Source organism: Rattus norvegicus, chromosome 19, assembly GCF_021556685.1.
Source record: "Rattus norvegicus strain SHRSP/BbbUtx chromosome 19, alternate assembly SHRSP_T2T, whole genome shotgun sequence".
Taxonomy (NCBI): domain Eukaryota; kingdom Metazoa; phylum Chordata; class Mammalia; order Rodentia; family Muridae; genus Rattus; species Rattus norvegicus.
The window spans coordinates 28,409,175-28,430,418 of NC_141552.1; the positions used below are offsets into that span (position 1 = coordinate 28,409,175).

General features: G+C 42.2%; 1 protein-coding gene across 1 annotated transcript in view; it reads left to right on the plus strand.

The window, feature by feature from the left end:
* Positions 1 to 369: 369 nt before the first annotated feature.
* Ces1d (carboxylesterase 1D) overlaps positions 370 to 21,244 on the plus strand; it is a 32,042-nt gene continuing 11,167 nt past the window's right edge. The window contains 9 exon segments of the mRNA NM_133295.3: positions 370 to 472; positions 3,551 to 3,755; positions 5,739 to 5,883; positions 8,823 to 8,956; positions 10,419 to 10,572; positions 12,098 to 12,202; positions 13,743 to 13,847; positions 17,251 to 17,289; positions 20,976 to 21,116. Of these exon segments, the coding sequence (NP_579829.3) occupies positions 421 to 472; positions 3,551 to 3,755; positions 5,739 to 5,883; positions 8,823 to 8,956; positions 10,419 to 10,572; positions 12,098 to 12,202; positions 13,743 to 13,847; positions 17,251 to 17,289; positions 20,976 to 21,116 (1,080 nt within the window). The 5' untranslated portion in view covers positions 370 to 420.

Consider the following 21,244-nt stretch of genomic DNA (forward strand, 5'->3'; position numbering starts at 1 on the left):
AGAGGTATTCTAATATGTTCATCTTTGTAAAAGGACCCCAGACCAACCCTTGCCACTAACTGCAGGCAGCTGCCTGCTGCTGTCTGCTCTTGAGAGTTCAAGAGCATTGAATTGAGGTGAGAGTGCTGGAGGGAAAACTGCTTATGTAAGAAGCTGTTGGATGAGTTTCTAGCCACTTGTAATCTGAGTATTGGGTACTGACTGTTCAGATAAAAGTGGGTAAACTCTTGGTGGGCGTGGCTTGGAGGTCCCAACTGGCACCCAGAGAGCTCTTTGGAAGGGAGAGCTTTTCTGTCATCTTAAATTACATAATTGGGCTGGTTGAGCAAGACTTAAGGAGGCGAGTCTGCAGGTCCACAACAGAAGCTTTGCTAAAGGAACAAATAGCCCACAGATCCGCAGAACCCTTGTCCTTCCACAATGCGCCTCTACCCTCTGGTCTGGCTTTTTCTTGCTGCGTGCACAGCTTGGGGTAAGTTCTTCTGGGAACCAATGTTTGTGTGTACATTTTATGTCTTCGTTTTCAGCACAAGTAGGTGATGCTGTGGACAAAATAGTGCCAGTTGCTTGGTAAGTTTTGCTTTCTGCTCTTGAAGGGGTATATCGAAGTCCAAAGAGCCTGGATCTCACGGAGACATAGAGGCAGACAGACACCTGGATACCTAGGCACAGGAGGCACGGGAAAGCTGAAGAAAGCTTATTCTGTTTCCCTGTGATTCTTAGTCAACTTGCAAGCAGGTCACAGAGAGAGGCTGAGCAAAACATTGAAAGCATAAAGTCAGGAGCCTAGATAAACTAGGGTGGCTCCTAGTCAATACCTCCAATTTGATATCCTAAAGTTTGCAGTGCCTGGGAGATGCTGTGCCTAGGAGACCCAGCTCTAAAGCAGAGATGACCAGAGCACCTTTGTCACTGAGGATAAAATGCATGGCTGCTTCTGCAGCACCTAAGACGGTGCTGGGTCCAGATGATAGGTGAAGAGGTAGGCAAAAGGTTAGGCTGAAAACTTAATGGGTTAATAGAAATTTCAATGTGCTTAAATTAGACAATTGAGATGATGTCATACCGAAGCTCCAAAGAGACTGGGACAGGTTACAGGGATGGTGTAGAAGAGGAAACAATGAGGTCAGTAAGGATGCCAGAGCAAGGGAGAGGCAGGGACAAGAGCCATGGTAGTAGTTTTGCCTGGAAAGAAGAGAGGTGACGGGGGTGTGAGGTGGTTATGTCTAGATTGTGGAGATCAGGATAGGTGGGGTAGCCCAGACAAAAGACACTCAGATAAGATGGGGGATGGGACCTGCATTAGTTAAGCCCTCAGGATCCTAAATCCCCCAGCCTGCAATGCCACCCTATTTTCACCTTTTTATAGTTGATGCTTGGTGCTTTGAAATCTTGCCTGTTCACCTGCCAAGACTTCTTTGAGGAATTCTGTAAAGAGAATGAATGTGCTTGGACACAGCAAATGTTTAGTAACGCACCCTGATAGTGTACAATTCTAAATACATAATTACATAATATCTGCGCCATTGCTATGTATCCACTTGACACAAGCATATGACCCCAGGTAATCTTTCTACCCATTTCAGGGTAGACTATCACTGAGCTGACACAGGTTATATCTCCTGAGGCTTTACCCCGTTCTTACAAGTGCTGAACATACATCTGCATCTCACCCCATCCTCCTTGGTCTTTCAGAATATCACAAAGTTGGTTGTATATGTACGTGTCTACCAGAAAGTTCATCGTTCTTTGTAATAACTAGTAACAACAGCTTGAATATTCACAATGTGCAGCTGGCTGTTGATAGCATGAGACATAGAGGCTGGATCCCATGAGGAGTTTTCAGTTCTATTGACTACTTTCCACTAAATTTGAAAATTTCCCTGTCTTTTCTGGCCACAAACTTTGAGGAAGATGCCATCTTGTCTGAATTCAAAGACCTTGCCCAATGAGAAATGTTCTCACAAACTGAGGGCCCTGAAGTCAGACAAGAGAAGACATCAGGAAGGCCAAGACCAAGTGTCTCTAAGTCCACCAACCATGCAAAGAAGGACTAGGTTGGCTTGTGCAGGTCCCACAATGGGTAGAAAGAGAAGAGGTGAGGAAGTTGTAGAGACTGTCTGTTCTATAAGAATGAAAGCAATAGGGCAAACGGTTTTGATGCTGTTTCTCTTCTCTGGAAGACCATGTGCAGAACTCCAAGAAGAATGTTCTGGAAGTATGTTGTCTGCTTTACCACAGAGCTCTTTCTGCTGCTTATTTGTTTACTAAGACCCAACCCTTTACTCAGTCATCCAGGGTCTTCCCTGGTATGCAGTTTCTCTTCTAGGGTTATCTTTCTCTGTCATGAACTCCTCCTGGTGGCAGTCATAGGACACCCACCCTTCCCAGCTGGGCTATGTGCTGTCTGTGAGCCACAGCATTCTTTCTCATTCCTGCAATTTCATCCCCCTTCCCACTCCCTTTGCTACTCCCCACACTGTAAGACACAACTCTTTTTTTTTTTTAGACCCAATTGATAAGATATAATTGCCTACTTAAACATACAAAGCCATCCATCCCTTAGGAACATTGATAACAACCTGTAAATACACAGAACAGAATCTTAACATCACCTGCCATGGCTTCTCCCTTCTCTCTCTCTCTCTGTCTCCTGTCTCTTCCTTTTTCTCCTAGTCTCCTCCTCTTCCTTCAAACTTCTCTCCCGCCCATCCTTCCTTCTCCTCCAATGATAGGCCTCCTTCTATCCTGTACCTGCCCCTCACCTGTACTTTTCAAATTCAATGGGGAGGTGCTTCTGGTGAAGTCACCTGAGTCCTGAGTCCTTGACTAGGCAGCTGTCCTGGGGGCAGTGGAATTAGCATCAAAATACAGATAACTTCAGGGCAAACCACAACATTTCCCCCTTTTTGTCCAGTTATAAAGCCTTTTCACTTATATATAAATTGAGTACAATTATTACCATTCTACAATTTATAAACTATACTCAATATCCAGTCCATCACTATATCAGTTAGACAGAACATTTAGTCTCAAGCTGGAATGAATAACTAAGACACAACTCTTGTGTGATCAATTAGGAGTCTCTCTCTCTTTCGACTGCTATATCCCTTTCCTGGCTCTACCCCAGTAGAAAATCTCATGAATCTCAATATTAAGTCAAGTGTGTCTGCTGCCATGTATACAAGGTGAGCCTCCCTGAGGACAGGGACAACCTCTTGTCTATCTTCTTACCCAGCTTGCAGCTCAGCACGAGGATCCTAGTGGATAAACATTTCCAGTGGAAACCAAAACTCATTTTCATGCTTGATACCTCTCTTATCAAATGACTTAGGCCAGATGCTTTTAAGACACCAATATACTTTAGACTTTAATTAGCCCTCTGAGATGAGGACAATTTTCTTCATTTAGTATTATGTAAGAAGCAAATGAGACCTAGAAAGCATTGGGTGACTTTATCAATGCCATCAGTTCTGAAGTCACAAACCCACCAAGAATGCAAATTGACCTTTTCCTTACTGATGTGTCCTTATTTTTTCTTGTCCGACAGGGTACCCATCCTCACCACCTGTGGTGAACACTGTTAAAGGCAAAGTCCTGGGGAAGTATGTCAATTTGGAAGGATTTGCACAGCCTGTGGCTGTTTTCCTGGGAATCCCCTTCGCCAAGCCCCCTCTTGGCTCCTTGAGGTTTGCTCCACCACAGCCTGCAGAGCCTTGGAACTTTGTGAAGAATACTACCTCCTACCCACCTATGTAAGCCACTGGCATAGGCTTGTTTCAAAATAAAGGGGATGAAGATGTTTTAGTCCCATCTTGAACCTTGACAATGCTTGGGTGTGGGTGGGTAGGACTACATGGGTGAAGAGAACAATGGAGGTGACTTTAAGTTCTTATGCCCAGGTCTATCCAGCCACCTAATCACCACTGAACAATAGCTGGTGTCCCCCACTCAGTCTTAGAACCAAGTGAAAAGCCAAGGAGTCCAGATAGCCTAAAAATGTCAGTGTAGGCAGTGATTGTTTCCTTGGTAAGGTACTTGTGAGGATTCAAGGATTCCACTCCTGGCGGTGTCCTTACTACTGAATGCTTTTCTTCTAAAAATACCATTGGCTATATTTTTCCATTCTGATTGCAAATGTAAGACACAAATACTGAAAACAGAAAAAGCACTGGAACACACAGAAGCAAATGTAACCAAGTGAAAAAATCAGGTGCAATCCAGGTGCTCATAATTACTGTGAGCATCTGAGGTCATATCTCCAGTTTTTTGTCTGTGTTTGTCCTCCCTTTATGCATGGGTTATGAGTATGGAACATTTGGGGGACGATTTGCACATTTATAGCATCAAAATTATTCTTCACTATCAATGCAACAGCCAAGGTTTAGCAGTTACATTAACTAGATATGAAATTAGACTCTATGCATCCAATCTTTAATTTGGGTTAAGTTCTTTCCATGTTGTTGACAGTGTGACAACATGGTGATGAATTTTTAACCAAATAGTTACATGGAATCATGGAGATTTGGGGAGAAAGTTAAGAAGTGATATTTCTGAGTCCAGAAGTAGGAATTTGAATAAGGTTGTCTCCAGAAATATTTAAAATGAACACTGTTCTCCCAGGCAAACATGAAAACCCTTGCTCGGAGGAACTCTTCCTATGCTTTACCTTTTTCAAAACATGTATGTATTAGATAAGCAACATGAGCTGATAAGAATTTAAGAATGCAACATTAGTCTTTATTTGAGAGTTCTAAACACTAGTGAAGTTGAACTCTTCATCACTCATTGGTCATTCGGTTCCTAGTTCTATGAATTATGATCCTTTCCCCCATTGGGTAGGATAATTACCTAGGCTAGACACAAAGGTCACCTTTTCTATTCCACTTCCGCCATGCAACATCTGTGGAGGCTTGGCATTTGAGCACCTCTGCTCTCTCTTGGACAAACTGGAAGCAAGGTGCGATCTGTAGAACAAAATAATGGACACTTGGGGTTAATGTCTTTAATGACACCTACTCCAGAAGAAGTTGATCAGTGCCTGCAACTCTGAAGAACTCAATTATTGCTACCAATTCCACTCTACAATGGGCACTTAATCAGGACAACCCACAGTGATTCCTGATGGACTAGCAAGATAAAAGAACCTTGGCAGACCAGATGGTGAGACTCTTAGAGACACATTACTCACCTCACCTGTCCCTGACAGGCTAAAGGCAGAGCAAGAAATTCAGCCATGATTACTCAGCATGTCAGTGGTGGAGGCAAGTCCAGAATGATGTCTTCTTATGTGTCTGCTAAAGATATAACCTCTAGCCTATAATGGGTAATTTTCCTAGATGATAGAAGACTCCCAAAGATGGGAGCATGTGTACCTACAGAAGCATTGTCATAATCGAGCCTAGCAGTGTGCAGAGTTCTGTTCAAACATGGCAGGGAATACTCTATCCTAGGAAATATGACATCAGCATGTGAATATCTCACTTTATGGTACACAGTATTCCAAAGGCTCCAGGAAGGGAGAGATGTCAAGTCCTCCCTCTGAATGTTTAGGAGACTCTTGAGTCTTAGTAGCTCCACCAGGAAACTCAAAACTCTATTAATTTATAACCATGACTCTAATCCAGTGAGGAAAACTTTAGCTATGTGCTCAAAACTCCAAGTACAAGGTCGTGTCCTCATTAATATGTGCAAGTTTCGATTTAGTGCAACCTCAGATATTCTCTCTCCACTTCCAGGTGCTCTCAAGATGCTGTTGGAGGGCAGGTTCTCTCAGAGCTTTTCACCAACAGGAAGGAAAACATTCCTTTACAGTTTTCTGAAGACTGCCTCTACCTGAACGTTTATACTCCCGCTGACTTGACAAAGAACAGCCGGCTACCAGTATGTATGGGGACCACTGGACCAGAAATCTGAGTCCCAGCCTCCAACTCTTCATGGGCAACCAGAAAGGGGTAGCAACAGCTCAGAGGCCAGAGTTGATTCAAGAACAGTGCGACCTCAGATTTTTTCCAGTGACATCAGTTCTGAGTGGAGATCACAGGAAAGTCCTAAGTTTTCTCACACAAATATAAGGAAAAGTATGGGTCATTGTTGTTATTAGGTTAGATTCTGATCCCCAAAGGAAGTAAATCTCTCTGTGCAATTAGAGAAACTGAGGCTGCAGTAGAGATGGGAGAACACATGGAAGGGTGCTCAGAAGAGTCAGGTCCTCTGAGCGACATACCTGTGCTTTTAGACAGTGTCTGGGAGGGAGAGTAATTGATGCCTTTATTCTTAGGTCATGGGTGACAAATGTGAAGAGTTTCACTGTGAAGTGAAGGTATTCACTGCCCCATGAAGGACTAAGGAGTGAGAACCCTGAGGTTCTCTAGTCAGCACTTTCTCTGCCTGTAGGCAGCATCCTGGGATTTTTACCGTAGTTAATTTCCCAGTGACCAAGTGAATCACTTTGACGCAGTGCCAGAGATGAGCAGCCTGACAGGTACAGATGACAAGGTTAGGGAGGATCTTTTAAAAAAGGAGTTGATCCCTGGGTTGTAAAAGGCCAACACCCAACAAATTACCCAGAAACTCTTTTATGTGGAGCTTATGAATTAGGGATAATTGCAGATTTGTGTGCTGAAACTTAGTACTACCTGGGCTTTGCACTCAACCAGAGATGAGGATAAACCTTAGTCACACACACACATCCACATGCACATACACATATACATACATACATACATATATACATATATACATACATATGCATACAAACACACATACACATATACATACACACCTACTTACACAAATACATAAACATACACATATATACAAACAAACACATACACACACACACACACACACACACACACTCACACACCACCTTCTACAGTGCACTTAGTATCCCTAAATACACAGTCAGACTTGAGCTTGGAGAAGGGAGAAATTTAAGCCTGGCTTTCAAGGACCTCACCATTGGGTCTGCACAGTTACATCATAACCTCTTCGATATGCCTTTACCTATCCTTCTTGGGTTCCGCAATTACTCTTAGATGACCTTGACTTAATCTCTCCTAGAGGTGACAGGAATCCCTGAGGGAGGAGATGGGTTTGATAGTTTTATGAGAGACCTCCTAAGACAGTGGTTCTCGGCCTTTCTAATGCTTTAATACAATTTCTCATGTTGCGGTAACATCCCTACAACCATAAAATTATTTCATTGTTATTTCATAATAATAACTTTGCACTGTTATGAATTATAATGTAGATATCTAATATGCAGGATATCTAATGAGCTACTCCCAAAGGGGTTTTGACCTTTGACTCCTCCTTTTGAGAAGATGGGAGAGCAGAGCCATTTCTTAACCTCTTACATGGGAATTGTTCTACGAAGCTCGATACCTGGAAGCTGCGTCACAGTTCTGCCTGAGTGCACACAACTGCTGACACTAGTTAGACCCATAAGATACTCTAACTCCTGGTCTAACAGTGGGTTCATTGCACAGCAACCGTGAGGGGGCTTTGGACAGCTCAGCACTGGGGGGCTAGAGTCAGGGGCCAGGTTGAAGCTATAACCATTGTTTTTTATGCCCACCCCACTGCCTGAATAGTTACATGGAGACTTATTTATTTATGAATAAGCATCTAGGCCTTAAGCTAGGCTTGTTTCCTAACTAACTTGTAACTCAATCAACCCATTTATACTATGCTATGTCTGCCGTGTGACTAGCTACCTCTCCTCAGTTTCATACATCTGACTTCCTCCAAGTCTTGGTAGCAAATCCTCTCAGGCCTGTTTCCCAGAGTTCCTCTGCCTCTGGCAGATGTCTGGCCTTCTAATCCTGCCTGAGTTTATTGGCCAACAGATTTTTTGTATCAAAAGCTAATGCTTTTACACAGCACACAAGAGATTGTCACTATGGGAAGCTTTGTTTCTACCTCTTCTTTTCTGGGAAACCTTGGCTAAGTGCTACATTTCTTATCTGTCACATAGTAAAATACTTTCTCTACCACCTGGGTAGGTCATTTTTATTGCTTAGTGCAATTCTGGGTCTATGTATTCCTTATGCTTTTCCTTAGCAACAGTATCTGGATATTATTTTACACACTCTCATTTCTTCCTTTATTGATGTACTCTTTAAATTAAAAAAATGAAGAACAAAATTATATCTCCTTGCAAGCTCAAGTCTATCAGAGTACCTGGTATGTAATAGTTTTAAAGATAATGCTAGCAGAAGACTGAATACTTTCTGGAGAAAGCCAAGTATGAGACAGGATTAGCAGCATGGTGGGTATGAGTGTGCAAGAAAGGAGGCACATTTGGAAGGTGCCCCATCCGGGTAGTGTGTGTCTCATCAGATGATCACTTACATATTGGAAAATCTAGTTTACCAGTGAGGAATTACCTGGGATAAAATGAAGAAGAAATATAAGAGCTGACCCTTTTATGTTCATTCAGGCACAGGTGATAAGACCAGGAGCAGGAAATCAATATCTTTGACCTTCAAGCTGTTCCCATGATAATGTTCTCTGTTTGAGCATCTTGGGAGGATGTGAGAAATGAGAAATACAGTGGGGTACCATGTTACATTATATTTCCTGGCAGGAGCTGAGGGAGTTTGAAAGAGAGAGATACATGGTATAGCCTTGCTGTGCATTGGTGTGATTTGAATGGTGGCCACAGAGACCATAACTTAGAGGCTGGTGACCAAATCAAATAACCTTTGCTGTGTTCCCAAGTCTGCTATGTATATGACCCAAATCCCCAGTAGCACCAAAAGCTGTCTCAGTACACTGATCCTATGGGCTGCAGGATTGGTTATGTTCTTGTCCAGGTGATGGTGTGGATCCATGGAGGTGGATTGGTAGTGGGTGGAGCATCCACCTATGATGGACAGGTCCTCTCTGCCCATGAAAATGTGGTGGTGGTGACCATTCAGTATCGCCTTGGCATCTGGGGATTCTTCAGGTAAGACATTGGACTGTCCTCTCTCCACCTTAGCCATTACATCAATCTGAAGCTAGTTAATCACAAAGCAGTTTTATATAACAAAAGATTTGGGAACCTGAACCTGGAAGATAGGCTGGTTCCATTAGGTGGATTACCACTGAAGGCATGGAAAAACATAGAAGAACAAATGCATGTGAAAAGGCCACATGATGAGAGTGGAAACTAGAAGCAGGGGAGATCTTGCTACTTTAATTTTTAAAGATTTATTTATTTTTATTTTATGCGTGTGGGTGTTTTGCCTACATATATGTCTGTGCACTGTCTAACTGATGCCTGCATCGGCTAGAAGAGGACTTCAGATGTCCTAGAATTGGAGCTATGGTGGACTGTGGGATGCTATTGGGGGCTAGGAATTTGGAAAGAACAATAAGTACTACTATACACTGAGCCACCTCTCTAGCCAAGAGCTTGTTATTTTTTTTTATAACAAAGTACCTTCTGATAAACTAGGTTTTATGAAAGCTGTACAGATTTGAGAGCTGTGCGCTCAGGAAAATAATCACCTTGCCCTTGACCTCACCCATTACATGTTGTTTCACAGATAAATAGTACGCCACAATAGAAGCCAGAATCCTAGCAATGAACTACTGGGAAATAGCACATATCTATGCCAAAGTTTCCACTATGATTCTCTGCTAAGCCCTGAGTCTGGGGCAGGGAAAATTATTAGAGCAGTTTTAACAAACTTACACACTTAGCGTTTTAGCACAAGACATGTTTCATTCAACGTGTTCTATGAGACCTGTCATGTCTCTGAACAATGTCTCTAAGTCATTGAGACCTATACTTATAACGTAATGAGATCTATATTTGTAATACTTGAGACCATTACTTATAAAGACACAGAAGAGTTTTTCAAAAATCACAACAGCTACATTTATTCTGTTTTTCTCGTACCCAGGACTTTGCACCCGCAGCTTCTTCTGGGTGAAATTCCATTCTTTGGATACCCAGGAGACCTGTGTCTTCATTTTATTCAGCTCTCCACCAAACCCACTCACTGCCTCCAGGAGGTACTTTCAAATGAAAACCACCTAAAATGCCACCCTCACAGGCCCACATCGGTCACAGGGTGTGCATGGTTTTCTTTTTCTACTGTCTGGAATCATTCTCTATTCATCTGCTGGTTCCTGGTCTGAAGTGTGGACTGAGTGTAGTCAGAGATTTGTGGTTTCCCCTCACCAGGCTCTAGCTCTGAGCAGTGCTGAGTGCACTATTAACTCCTTGGTACAAAGCTACTGGAAGTTGAGCATAGAGCCCCCGCATAGCGCACTGCTGCATAAATGAGAATCAAATAGACTTCCTTGTCAGGGATGCAATGCACAACCTGATGCTGGGGTGTTTGGGGGTCCCCATCCCAATTGAGGAATTGAGATCCTTGCTAGCTTTGACATATCTAAGTCATGATGTTGTCTTGCAGCACAGGGGATGAACACAGCCGGGGCAACTGGGGTCACTTGGACCAGGTGGCTGCACTACACTGGGTCCAGGACAACATTGCCAACTTTGGGGGTAACCCAGGCTCTGTGACCATCTTTGGAGAATCTGCAGGAGGTTTCAGTGTCTCTGCTCTTGTAAGTGTTCCTAGCTCCAGGTAAAACCCCCAAGTTTATGTGTCTGGACCGCCTTAAATACCATCCACCATCCAATCCATCCATGAACATCTTTGCTTAGAAGATTTTATTTACAACATACCATCAGAAGGTAGACAGCTAAAGACTAAATGCCCCTGTGCTCCCGTGAAGCTCAAGCTTATTTTTCCAGCCTCTCCCTCTCTCTCTCTCTCTCTCTCTCTCTCTCTCTCTCTCTCTCTCTCTCTCTCACACACACACACACACACACACACACACACACACACACACACACACACACACAGTTTTTATGAACTATAGCCCTAGGTAAAAAGTACAAATACAAGTATTGATTTCAGCATAAGTTACAGCAGGTGTCCTTCAAGCCGGAACTATTCATTGAGGAAAGTTAAAGTCCAAAAACAGAATGGAGCTTCCCCTGAGGAGGTATGACAGCTTTTGCACGCCTAAGAGGGAAGGTAGCCAACTTTAAATAACCTGGATGTCCAGGCCAGTGGGTGTGGGAGTAGAGGGAAAGGAGGTGGAATGGGGGACATGGAACACAAACAAGGCTCACAGATACAAATGGGATGAAAAGTATCTTGGTGCATGAGAGTGAGCCAGATGGATATTTAAAGAAAGTACAGAAGGTTCTATGAGCCGTAAGATTCTGCCTTGGAGTTGAGTAGAAAATAGCCAATATTAATACATATTTCAAACCTGTATTGCTTTTATATTCAAAGGCATAAATGTTTGAGTAGAGAAAAGAATACAAGTTAATCCAAAGAGTAAAGCTGTCCATCTCCTGTTACCCAGAGACTATTACTATAAGATTTTTATGTTTATTTCTCTAATCTTTCCCAACAATTTTATTTAACTGCCCATATCATCTATATGTCTGTCTGTCTTCTTCCATCCATGCATAATCTCTTTTATTTTTCCTTAATGTGCAACTACATTTGGTCTTCAATTCTTTTACCCAAGATAAAATGTAATATGCAGTAATGAACATAAATATTTTCCCAAATATAAAACACCTCTTTGGTGTTCTCTTTTATAATTGCATAATATCCCATGGTAGGAATAAATCATTATCACCAAATTTTATAATATTAGAATCATGGGTTGTTTCCAAGTTTTACTATTAACAAAGAATAAGCATTCTTTGACATTTTTACAGACCCCCATGGTTCTTATTCATTGGCTATATTCTGAAGAACGGGAATGATGGGACAGAGTCTGAAGTTCAGAGTTAACAGTTTTCCCAGTTTTCCTTGTGAGCTCCTGCCACCTGAGTCCTATTCTGTCTCTTACTCTGGTCACTGTTTCCATCCCACTGTTATTCTCTTTTGGAGGAATGTAAAACCAAAGAGAAGTCTGGGAAGCCTATCAGGAGACACAAGGAGCACCACAGTCCTCAAATTAATGGTCAGGGCAGAAGAGCACCTGAGGGAAGCCTTCAAGAGCAAGTGAACCACTGGCCATTCTTGTAAGCATATACTCTTCCTCTTCTTCTTTCCCTTGCTAGGTGTTATCTCCTCTGGCCAAGAACCTCTTCCACAGGGCCATTTCTGAGAGTGGTGTGGTCCTCACTTCTGCTCTGATTACAACAGATAGCAAGCCCATTGCTAATGTAAGTACCACTATGAACAGAACCCTTTGCTCTTCTGGGGTTCTCAGGCTATTCTTTCCATGGAATTCAACTTAAATGCTCAGGGCATGCTGGATGCTTGAAGGGAGAATGGCTGAAGGAGAAGGACTACTATGGTTGTTTAAGTCCCACTATGCAGGTTCCACATTTGTACAAATCATAGTATGCAGATGTCCTGCAACCTGGCACGCATTTTAGTACGGTTAGCCACATCACATACATCAACTCACCCTAAAAGTAGGGACAGTCATCACCCTCATCTATGTGTGCAGAAACTGAGGTAAAAGGTTTCTCTATGACTTACCTACAGCCAACTATTTAGGAAGTAAAGAAAGTGATACTTAACACCAGACAAACCTCCGTAGCAAAAGGCCTCCTTAGAAGTACTGAAACCCAAGAACAGTATGTAAGTGAAGAGTCCGGGGGGTACCTGGGAGAGAATGGGGGACAAGAGACACGAAGAAGGACGCCAAGACAAGAGTCTGATCAAGACGACAATTTTATTTTTCCCCAAGCCTGAATTTATACCATAACATGGGTAACAGAGGGAGGGGGAAGTAAACATTTACGCAGGCCAAGGACACAGTATTCGTGTGGTCAGGGAATCAGCTGATGTTGACAGGTTGTCAGAAATGTCACAGGTTTGTCATATCTATTAGTCAGCAGGATGTTGGTTTTTCAGAAAGGTTACAGGTCATCACATTGGGTATCTTGATGTATCATATTATTATTAATTTTGACCACCAGATTCGTATTAGTCTTCTGCAGCTGGCTGGGGATTTTCCATGAACCCAGTCATACTTAACACTAACCATAATAATAACATCAACAATGGAGGGCTTCAAGGGCATCACTCCCAACAACAGTATGTATAGTTGGTGTTGTTAGAGATAAGTGTATTAATGGGAATAATTAACAGTAATAGATATATTGGTTATTCATTCGACTCATTTCACTATCCCAGTTAGTAGCAGAGACAACGTTCTGTAGGATCATCACCCAGACTTACTGGTGGAGAATACATTCTTCAAACTTCTCTTGTCTTTATAATTTGTTTGTAAGACCCAAGAATAGTGACATTTGCCTATAATTCCAGAATTTGAGAAACAGAGGCAGGAGGGTTGCTATATGTTTTAGACAAGCCTTGTCTATGGAAAAACATTCAAGACTGTCCAAAACTACATGATCTTCTAAATAAATAGGCAGATAATAGATGATGGATAGGTGATAGATAGATAGATAGATAGATAGATAGATAGATAGATAGATAGATAGATAGATGATAGATGATAGATAGTAGATAGGTAGATAGATAGATAGATAGATAGATAGATAGATAGATAGATAGATAGATAGATAGATAGATAGATAGATGATAGACAGACAGTGCGACAGACAGATAGAAATAGGGAGGGATATAGAAAGAGGGAGAGAAAAAAATTGAGTATGGGATAGAATCCACTATGTACATCAATGGAGGCTGAAGTCATTGTTTTTAACCTCTGCCTGTCATTTCTGGCAGCTGATTGCTACTCTTTCTGGGTGTAAAACCACCACATCAGCTGTTATGGTTCATTGCCTGCGCCAGAAGACAGAGGATGAACTCCTGGAGACTTCATTAAAATTGGTAAATATATCCATTCTACATGCTAGCAATAGTCACTCTATGTAATTAGGTCCAATCTTCATCTGTTTTTATAAAAGTTTTCCAATAATAACATAATGAAAACTGCAGGATATCCCTCTCTATTTATAAAGCTTACTTTTTGAACATTTTTTGTTTCAAGATGTATCTTACTGACCTGCACATAAACACCATTCTGGATTTGGGGGTTGAGGGTATTCAGCATATTTTTCAGAAAAGCATCACAATATTATTTAATATGGAAACTAACTTATAATTTTCTGGCTCAATTTTCCATCTTTTCCTACACTGCCTAAATGGAGTATTAAGAGAGATATCTTTCTCCCCATTCATTTTTATACTATAGTACTACTATATTAGTTCATTCTTCTGCTCATCTTATGTATACATATATACATACGCACATATCCTTTCATCAAATGTTAGTAACATATCACTTTTTCTTTACCTACTTTCAATGTGTCCATAATTCATGAACAATTCAGCCAATTCATATCTACATTTCTTTCTCACTCCTTACCTGTCTTACATGTATTGGCCTGCTTTACCCAGCCATCCATTCTTCTGTCAATCCATCATCCATCCAAAAGCATGTTGAAGTAACGCAGACAAAAATTTAACATTTTTTTCTGTCTTACAGCGAACTACTAATAGAGAATCAGGCATGTACTTACTGATTCAGGAGTGACAGTACAGATAGAGAACCCATTCAATACAGTTAGCAGGGCGAGTTCGTGGAGAAATCACATTTGAGATTTGTTGGACAGTCATGGGACTCTTCCCTCACAAGGAAACATAGCAGGACAAACATACAAAGAGCATGTAAGGTCTTAAGAACAACTACATTGGGGGTGTGTGTGGCTGAGCATTGATATAAATAAACTCAACCAACCAAACTGTTGGCCTATCTATATGGACAATGGATACTCCAGGATACTCCTGTCACTGACCCCTAATGGATTCTCCCTGTTTGTCCATGAGTTGAGTCAATATAGACTTGATGCTTTGGCCATTAGGTTTTTAAAAGGAGCCCAAGATAATCACAGAATTTAGACATCTGTATCCTAACAGCAGAAGAAAGCAAATATTTCAAGTGTCCCTGTGTGATACAAGAGGCCTAGATTATTCAGAAATAGTTGGTGACTTTGGAAAAGGCAGGGGACCTAAGATCCCGGCACACCGTGAGATCATCTGAGATCTGGAGGAAGTGCTTCCATTTGTTTATCCATTGTGCCAAGAGGTGTGTGCACTCACACACACACACACACACACACACACACACACACACAGTGTACCCTTTCACTGACAGAGGCGTGCCCCACAGTGAAGAAGATCTCAGCAGTTACCTCATCATCTAGGTGATGCCTAATAGTTAAAGTGCAGTGTAATTACTAGTGGTTAGGATCTGTACGGGGGAGTCCAAGTCATTGGCCTTTTATTCAATAAATTGAAATGCAAGCCCTCCCAGATTTCATAGTAGCAATGAAGAAAACTTTATCCAAAGGTAAAATGATAACACATATCATAATGAAATACAATGCCAGGAGTGGCAATGAGTGAGAGTACGTAAGGGTTCCAAGAAATGTTTAGGGCTTTCTATCACGAGGACCAAAAGAAGGAGTTCAGTTGCTAGGGTGACATAGATTGGGTGCATCCCTAGTTTGATTGACAGACTTGGATTATGTAAGTCTTTTCTAACAATGTCTGTTCCATCCCATAATGTGTTTGATTTTTATTATATACATGCCCAAGTATGCTTATAGCACACAGAAGATTTCTCCTAAATGTTCTCCCAATGGGCACAGTTTATCTTATTGCATTTGCAACAAAAACTAGTTCAGGTCAGATCAACACCTATATTCTGTACCTAGATATATTCCGAAATACCTCTGCCTTACTTAGGGTTCCATTGCTGTGAAGAGACACCATAAACAAGACAATTGTCATTAAAAAAGGGTTTTAATTGGGGCTGACTCACACTTTCAGAGTTTCAGTTCATTATCATGATCATCGTCATCATCATCATCATCATCATCATCATCATCATCATGGTGAAGCACAGCAGCATGCAAGCAGACTTAGTGCTGAGGAGACAGGAGTTCTACATCTTGATCCACAGGCAGCAGAAGGGGACTGGGTAACACAGGCCAGACTTGAGCATATATATGAGACCTCAAAGCCCTGCCTCTACAGTGACGCACTTCCCCTAACAAGACCTTACCTCCTCTATTAACTCCACACAGTGCCACTTCCCATGGGCCAAGTATATTGAAACCACCTCAAAAATTGAAGGGCAGACTTTATGGCTGTTAGGGGTAGAAAGTATCCCTTGGTTTTGATTGATATGTACCTGCAGCTCAGTGCAGGTGGGAGTTCTAGGCTGTCAATCAATCTCAGGTTCATTGTTAGATGAAAAGAGTATGCATAAAGTTCCTGAAGGTAAGAGTCCTGGGTTGCCAAGTGCATAGCTAAAAGTGATGTGTATCCATAACCCAAGTAAGCTATTCCCTATGTTTGCCTGCCTCAGCATTGTGACCACAGAAGCCTTAGCAAACACAGCAAGGACAGGGGTGGGCTGGAATGCGTGCCATCAAGCTTGTGGGTACCAGGATTTTCTTACGCAATATGAAAGCACTCATTTCAATGATTCTAGAACAGAAGAAAAACAACAGGTTATAACAGAACCTTCAGGTAACTAAGATATTCTGAATAGACAATTCAAGACATGGCTAGATCCAGATGTTACAAACGTATCACTGAGAATCCTCCTGCCTCTGTGTCAGCTCACTACTCTTTGTTGTCTTCTTCCAAATAACCATGTCTCTTAGGGAAGTAAGAGACAGTAGCACTCTAATCTTATATCCCATTTGTTCAGGATGGACACCATCATATATCTATTCTTGATTTGTTCTCTACATTCAGGACATGGTCATTCTAAGTCACATAGAAATATCCAAACTCTTGAATGGAGAAATGAGGAAGAGGGAAGCATCCTGTTCTTCTGGTCCATCCCACATCCACCCCCATCTCCCCTTGAGATTACCCAGTCCCTGCCATCACTTTCATATTATTCCACTCTTCTCTTGAGGAAAATTGGGGTATTGTTACCAGAAAAAAAAGCATAGGGGGACAGAATGTAAAGAAACATAGACACAGCCAGCAGACATCCTCTCCAGAGTTTATCAATCCTGACTCTGGGTTCTATGACCTTTCCCCCTTGCTTCTGATACACACCCCCTCACCCTCTTCTAGCCTGGGATCATTGCCACATGACATAAGCAGGGAAGAGGTGGGGGATGGGCACCCTAGTACAGAGGCACAGTTCAAATGATCACCGTTTGTACATGAAAGACTTTTAACCCATTATCTGTCTCTATCTTCTTAGAATCTTTTCAAACTGGACTTACTTGGAAACCCAAAAGAGGTAAGACCTGCTGCCCCAACTTGTATTACAAGCATTGAGTCTTAACAGTGTTTTAGCTCCCATTAACTATAAATGCAAAATCTCCACTGTGGTATAATAATCATTTCTCGTGTGCCCTTGAGAGGGGAGGTTGCCTGAACCAGTAACACAGAGCTCCTGGTCAGCTCCTGGTGTGTCTTCTGGGCTCACCTCTCACTTCTCATTTACATTCTCTACATACATAACAGCCTGTGGAAGGATGCTGTAATGGAACAAATGCTGAGGGAGGATCTGAACAGCCTTCACTAAGGCACAGAGTTCTGACAGGACGCAGGGGTGGTGAATGATATAAGGAGCATGTGGAAGCCAAAGAAGCCAGCCTTCTCCTACCCATGAAACACCGGCAGTGTGCAACAACTCCTCCCTTCAACCTCTCAGCAGTGGTTTCCACCTAGTGACTTTAGCTGTGCAGCCCTATGGTTGCATCTAGCTTTCCCCCTGTAAAGCCTGTGAGAGTGAAGTGAGAGTTAGCCAACCATCGACATTTGGCAAGAGGTGATTTAGCAGCTGGGGGATAGCAGTGACACAGATGGTACTATTCTGTGTCTTGTGGGGGCTTCCGTTCCAGGAGCTGAAAGAACACAACAGCGGATCAAACAAGACATGCGGTGTATCTGATGGTAGTCAGACAGACAGAAGATAAATTGGGAGATAGGAACAGAGTTGACCCAGTAGTTTGACATAGCCAGAAAATGGGAGATGGAAGAAAGCCAGATGTTGGGAAATTTGGGGGTAAAAGTACAGGCAGAGGAGGAAACAGCTGCAAAAGCCTGCTGCAGGAAATCAGTGTTTCAGGAAGGGAGAGGGAGAGGGAAGCTTGGGCTTCAGGCTTAAGATGTGAGGAAAATAAGGTAGCATTTGAAAGATTTGTATTTTGACTCAGCAAGAGATAGGGTCAGTGAGCTTCAAAATGTGATGGTGGATATTTATGCTATCTTGGTTTTATTAGCTTTGATGAGACACAGTCCTACTATGAAGTCTAGGCTGTCATTTAAGTTGTGATTCTCCTGTCTTCCCCTCTTCAATTTCCAGCAATTAGACTCATAGGACATCATATCTAGCTATGAAGTCCGTTTGGACAACAGTATAGAAATTCACTGTATAATCCAGGGGCAGGACAGGTTCAGAAGATCAGGTAGGAAGATTTTACACTGCAGTTGAGAGGTGTGATGTGATTGGAATCAGGATATTTTTTAAGGAGTTTCTGAGATGACTTGCTCAGTGACATAATGAGGAGGAAGAAGGACACCACTGGCCTCTAAGTCTAGCACTTGACCTCACAGAGTAGTTTTGGTTCCTCATGTGTAGGATTAGCAATTACTATGCGCCTCGTGGTTGCTAATATCAGTCTTCCAGGCATTTGCTTCTCCACATGTTTCTTGGCTGTGTGGCTCCTGAGATTTACTATATTCTGCCTCTGTGTTCATCATTCATGTCTGCTCTTCATGAGGTTACCAAACCTGACTGTGTCAACACACATTAGAACACGTCATTTTCCTTCTGATGACAAAGACTTGATTTTGCTTGGAGATTCAAAAGAGCTAAGGACCTTCGCTTTCTGAATTACAGATGTAGAGTAAAGGGAAAAAAACACATTTCCTTCATGGAACTAGTGCTTGAACACATCTCTGAATACCAGAAATGGCTCATATATTGGAGAGAAAGGGGGTGCAGCCCTCAGGCTCTCTCTATAATCCTGCTGCAGGGCAGGCCTCAAAACGCAGGCCTTCTGACTGTCTTGGGTGAGCTTAGCACATTGACTCTGCTCTCTTAACGTGTACCCCTTCACCTGTGTGGAAAGGCCTGCCTTCTCCCTTATTTGGGTAGTGTTCTTCCCCAGATCATTCTTGGATGGTGAAACAACAGTGCCTTATGGTCCCAGTATACTTTTTCTTCAGATGAAATCCAAGGAGATCCTCTGCACTGCCCAACTTTTCTAAGGCAGTAGCAATTATGCCCAGGACATATTCTATTTTGTCAGCCTGTTTGATTATGGCTTGGTGCTTGTATTGGTTTTTGTTTGTTTTGTTTTGTTTCACAAACAGTGAATGAAGTCTCAGTTTAGACACCTTGAGAAGAGAGCTCACTATGTCTAACACCTAACATTGCTTCCCAAAGCAATGTTACGTAGGGATAAACATACTCAGTCTGCCTTCATTAATTATCGATTCTGTATTTGTGAAGTCACTGGCGAAAATGTCATTTGCAACCCCAATTCAACACTTACGACACAGAGTCTTTTGCACCATATGGACTGGGTAGCAATAAGCTCAAATCATGTCATGCCCAGGCTCCTGTCAGAAGTCAAATAGGAAATACTGTGTCTTCCTGATTTCTTTCTTGTGTTCAGAAATAACCTCTATATGGTCTATACAACACTGTATCTTTTTTTTTCTTTTCTTTTTTTTTTCTTCGGAGCTGGGGACCAAACCCAGGGCCTTGCGCTTGCTAGGCAAGTGCTCTACCACTGAGCTAAATCCCCAACCCTGTATCTTTTTTTTTTTAAAGATTTATTTATTTCATGTATGTGAGTACACTGTCGCTGTCTTCAGACGCACCAGAAGAGGGCATCAGATCCCATTACAGATGGTTGTGAGCCACCATGTGGTTGCTGGGATTTGAACTCAGGACCCCTGGAAGAGCAGTCAGTGCTCTTAACCGCTGAGCCATCTCTCCAGCCCGCAATGCTGTATCTTGACAACTATTTACTGTTTCAAGTAATTTCTCTGTTGAAGATGTTCTCAAGAATAATGGTGAAGAGCTTCCATGCTCCCAACATGGGTGGTTGTGAGGCACATGACAGAAGAAACACATGTAGAGAGTGAGCTTTCGTCGGCTGTGATGCTTTGGGCCTTGATTCAGTGTTGATGAGGCAACATCACAGTGCATCCAAAAGAGGACGCAGAGACTTTAGTCTGTGAAAGCTGTCAGGAAGCAGAGGGAAGGGTGTTATTCTGAGGAGTGATCATGTGATAAAGATTGGAAAGGAGAGGAAAGAGAAAAAATGAAAATGAAAGACAAAGAAAGACAAAAGCAGGATTGTGAAACAGAAAACAAGGAAATGTATACTCGCTTAGACTGTGGTCAGAAACATCCTTTCCCAATCACTCCTTTGTTATAAATTAATTTGATGTTTAACTAATAATTTGTAAGAGATATGTGTTCTATAAGGTGTCATTAAATACAAACTACCTCATTAAGAACAACAGTGGAAATTGTGTGGCCAGAGGCTCCCAGGAACTCTTAATTCCCCTTGGAGATATAGCTCAGCATTTACTAATTCAGTGTTTTCAGTAAGTGTAGACTTATCTACAGTAACCCAATTAACCCAAACTAACATATTAACCCAAATTAACATATACGTGGATATTTTTAATGCAACATATTGTCTGAGCTTTGAGACACCCTTTTTTTATGCCATATATTTTTCTTGGGATGCAAACCAGCCTCCTGACTTCCCTACCACCATCATCTTGGCAGTACTGACTCCTTAGAGAATCCTAGACTGTGTCCATCTTAAGATACTGAGTTTCATGGCCATAGTCACAGGGTTCTTTGTGCTGGCAAAGCTCTCAGACATCCAGAGAGGGTCCAGATGTAACAGACGGCAGAATACTAGATAGAGGTTAAATTTCTGTCTTCCCCAGAGCTATCCCTTCCTACCTACTGTGATTGACGGAGTGGTGCTGCCAAAGACACCAGAAGAGATCCTGGCTGAGAAGAGTTTCAACACAGTCCCCTACATAGTGGGCATCAACAAGCAAGAGTTTGGCTGGATCATTCCAACGGTGAGGATGCACAGACCTCTTAGATACACTCCACAGAGGCGCAACCATCATCCTCCCTGCTCTGATCCAGGCTTATGCACCCAGAAGACTACCATTCAGAGAGGCTTGAAACTTTTCAAGTAAATGTG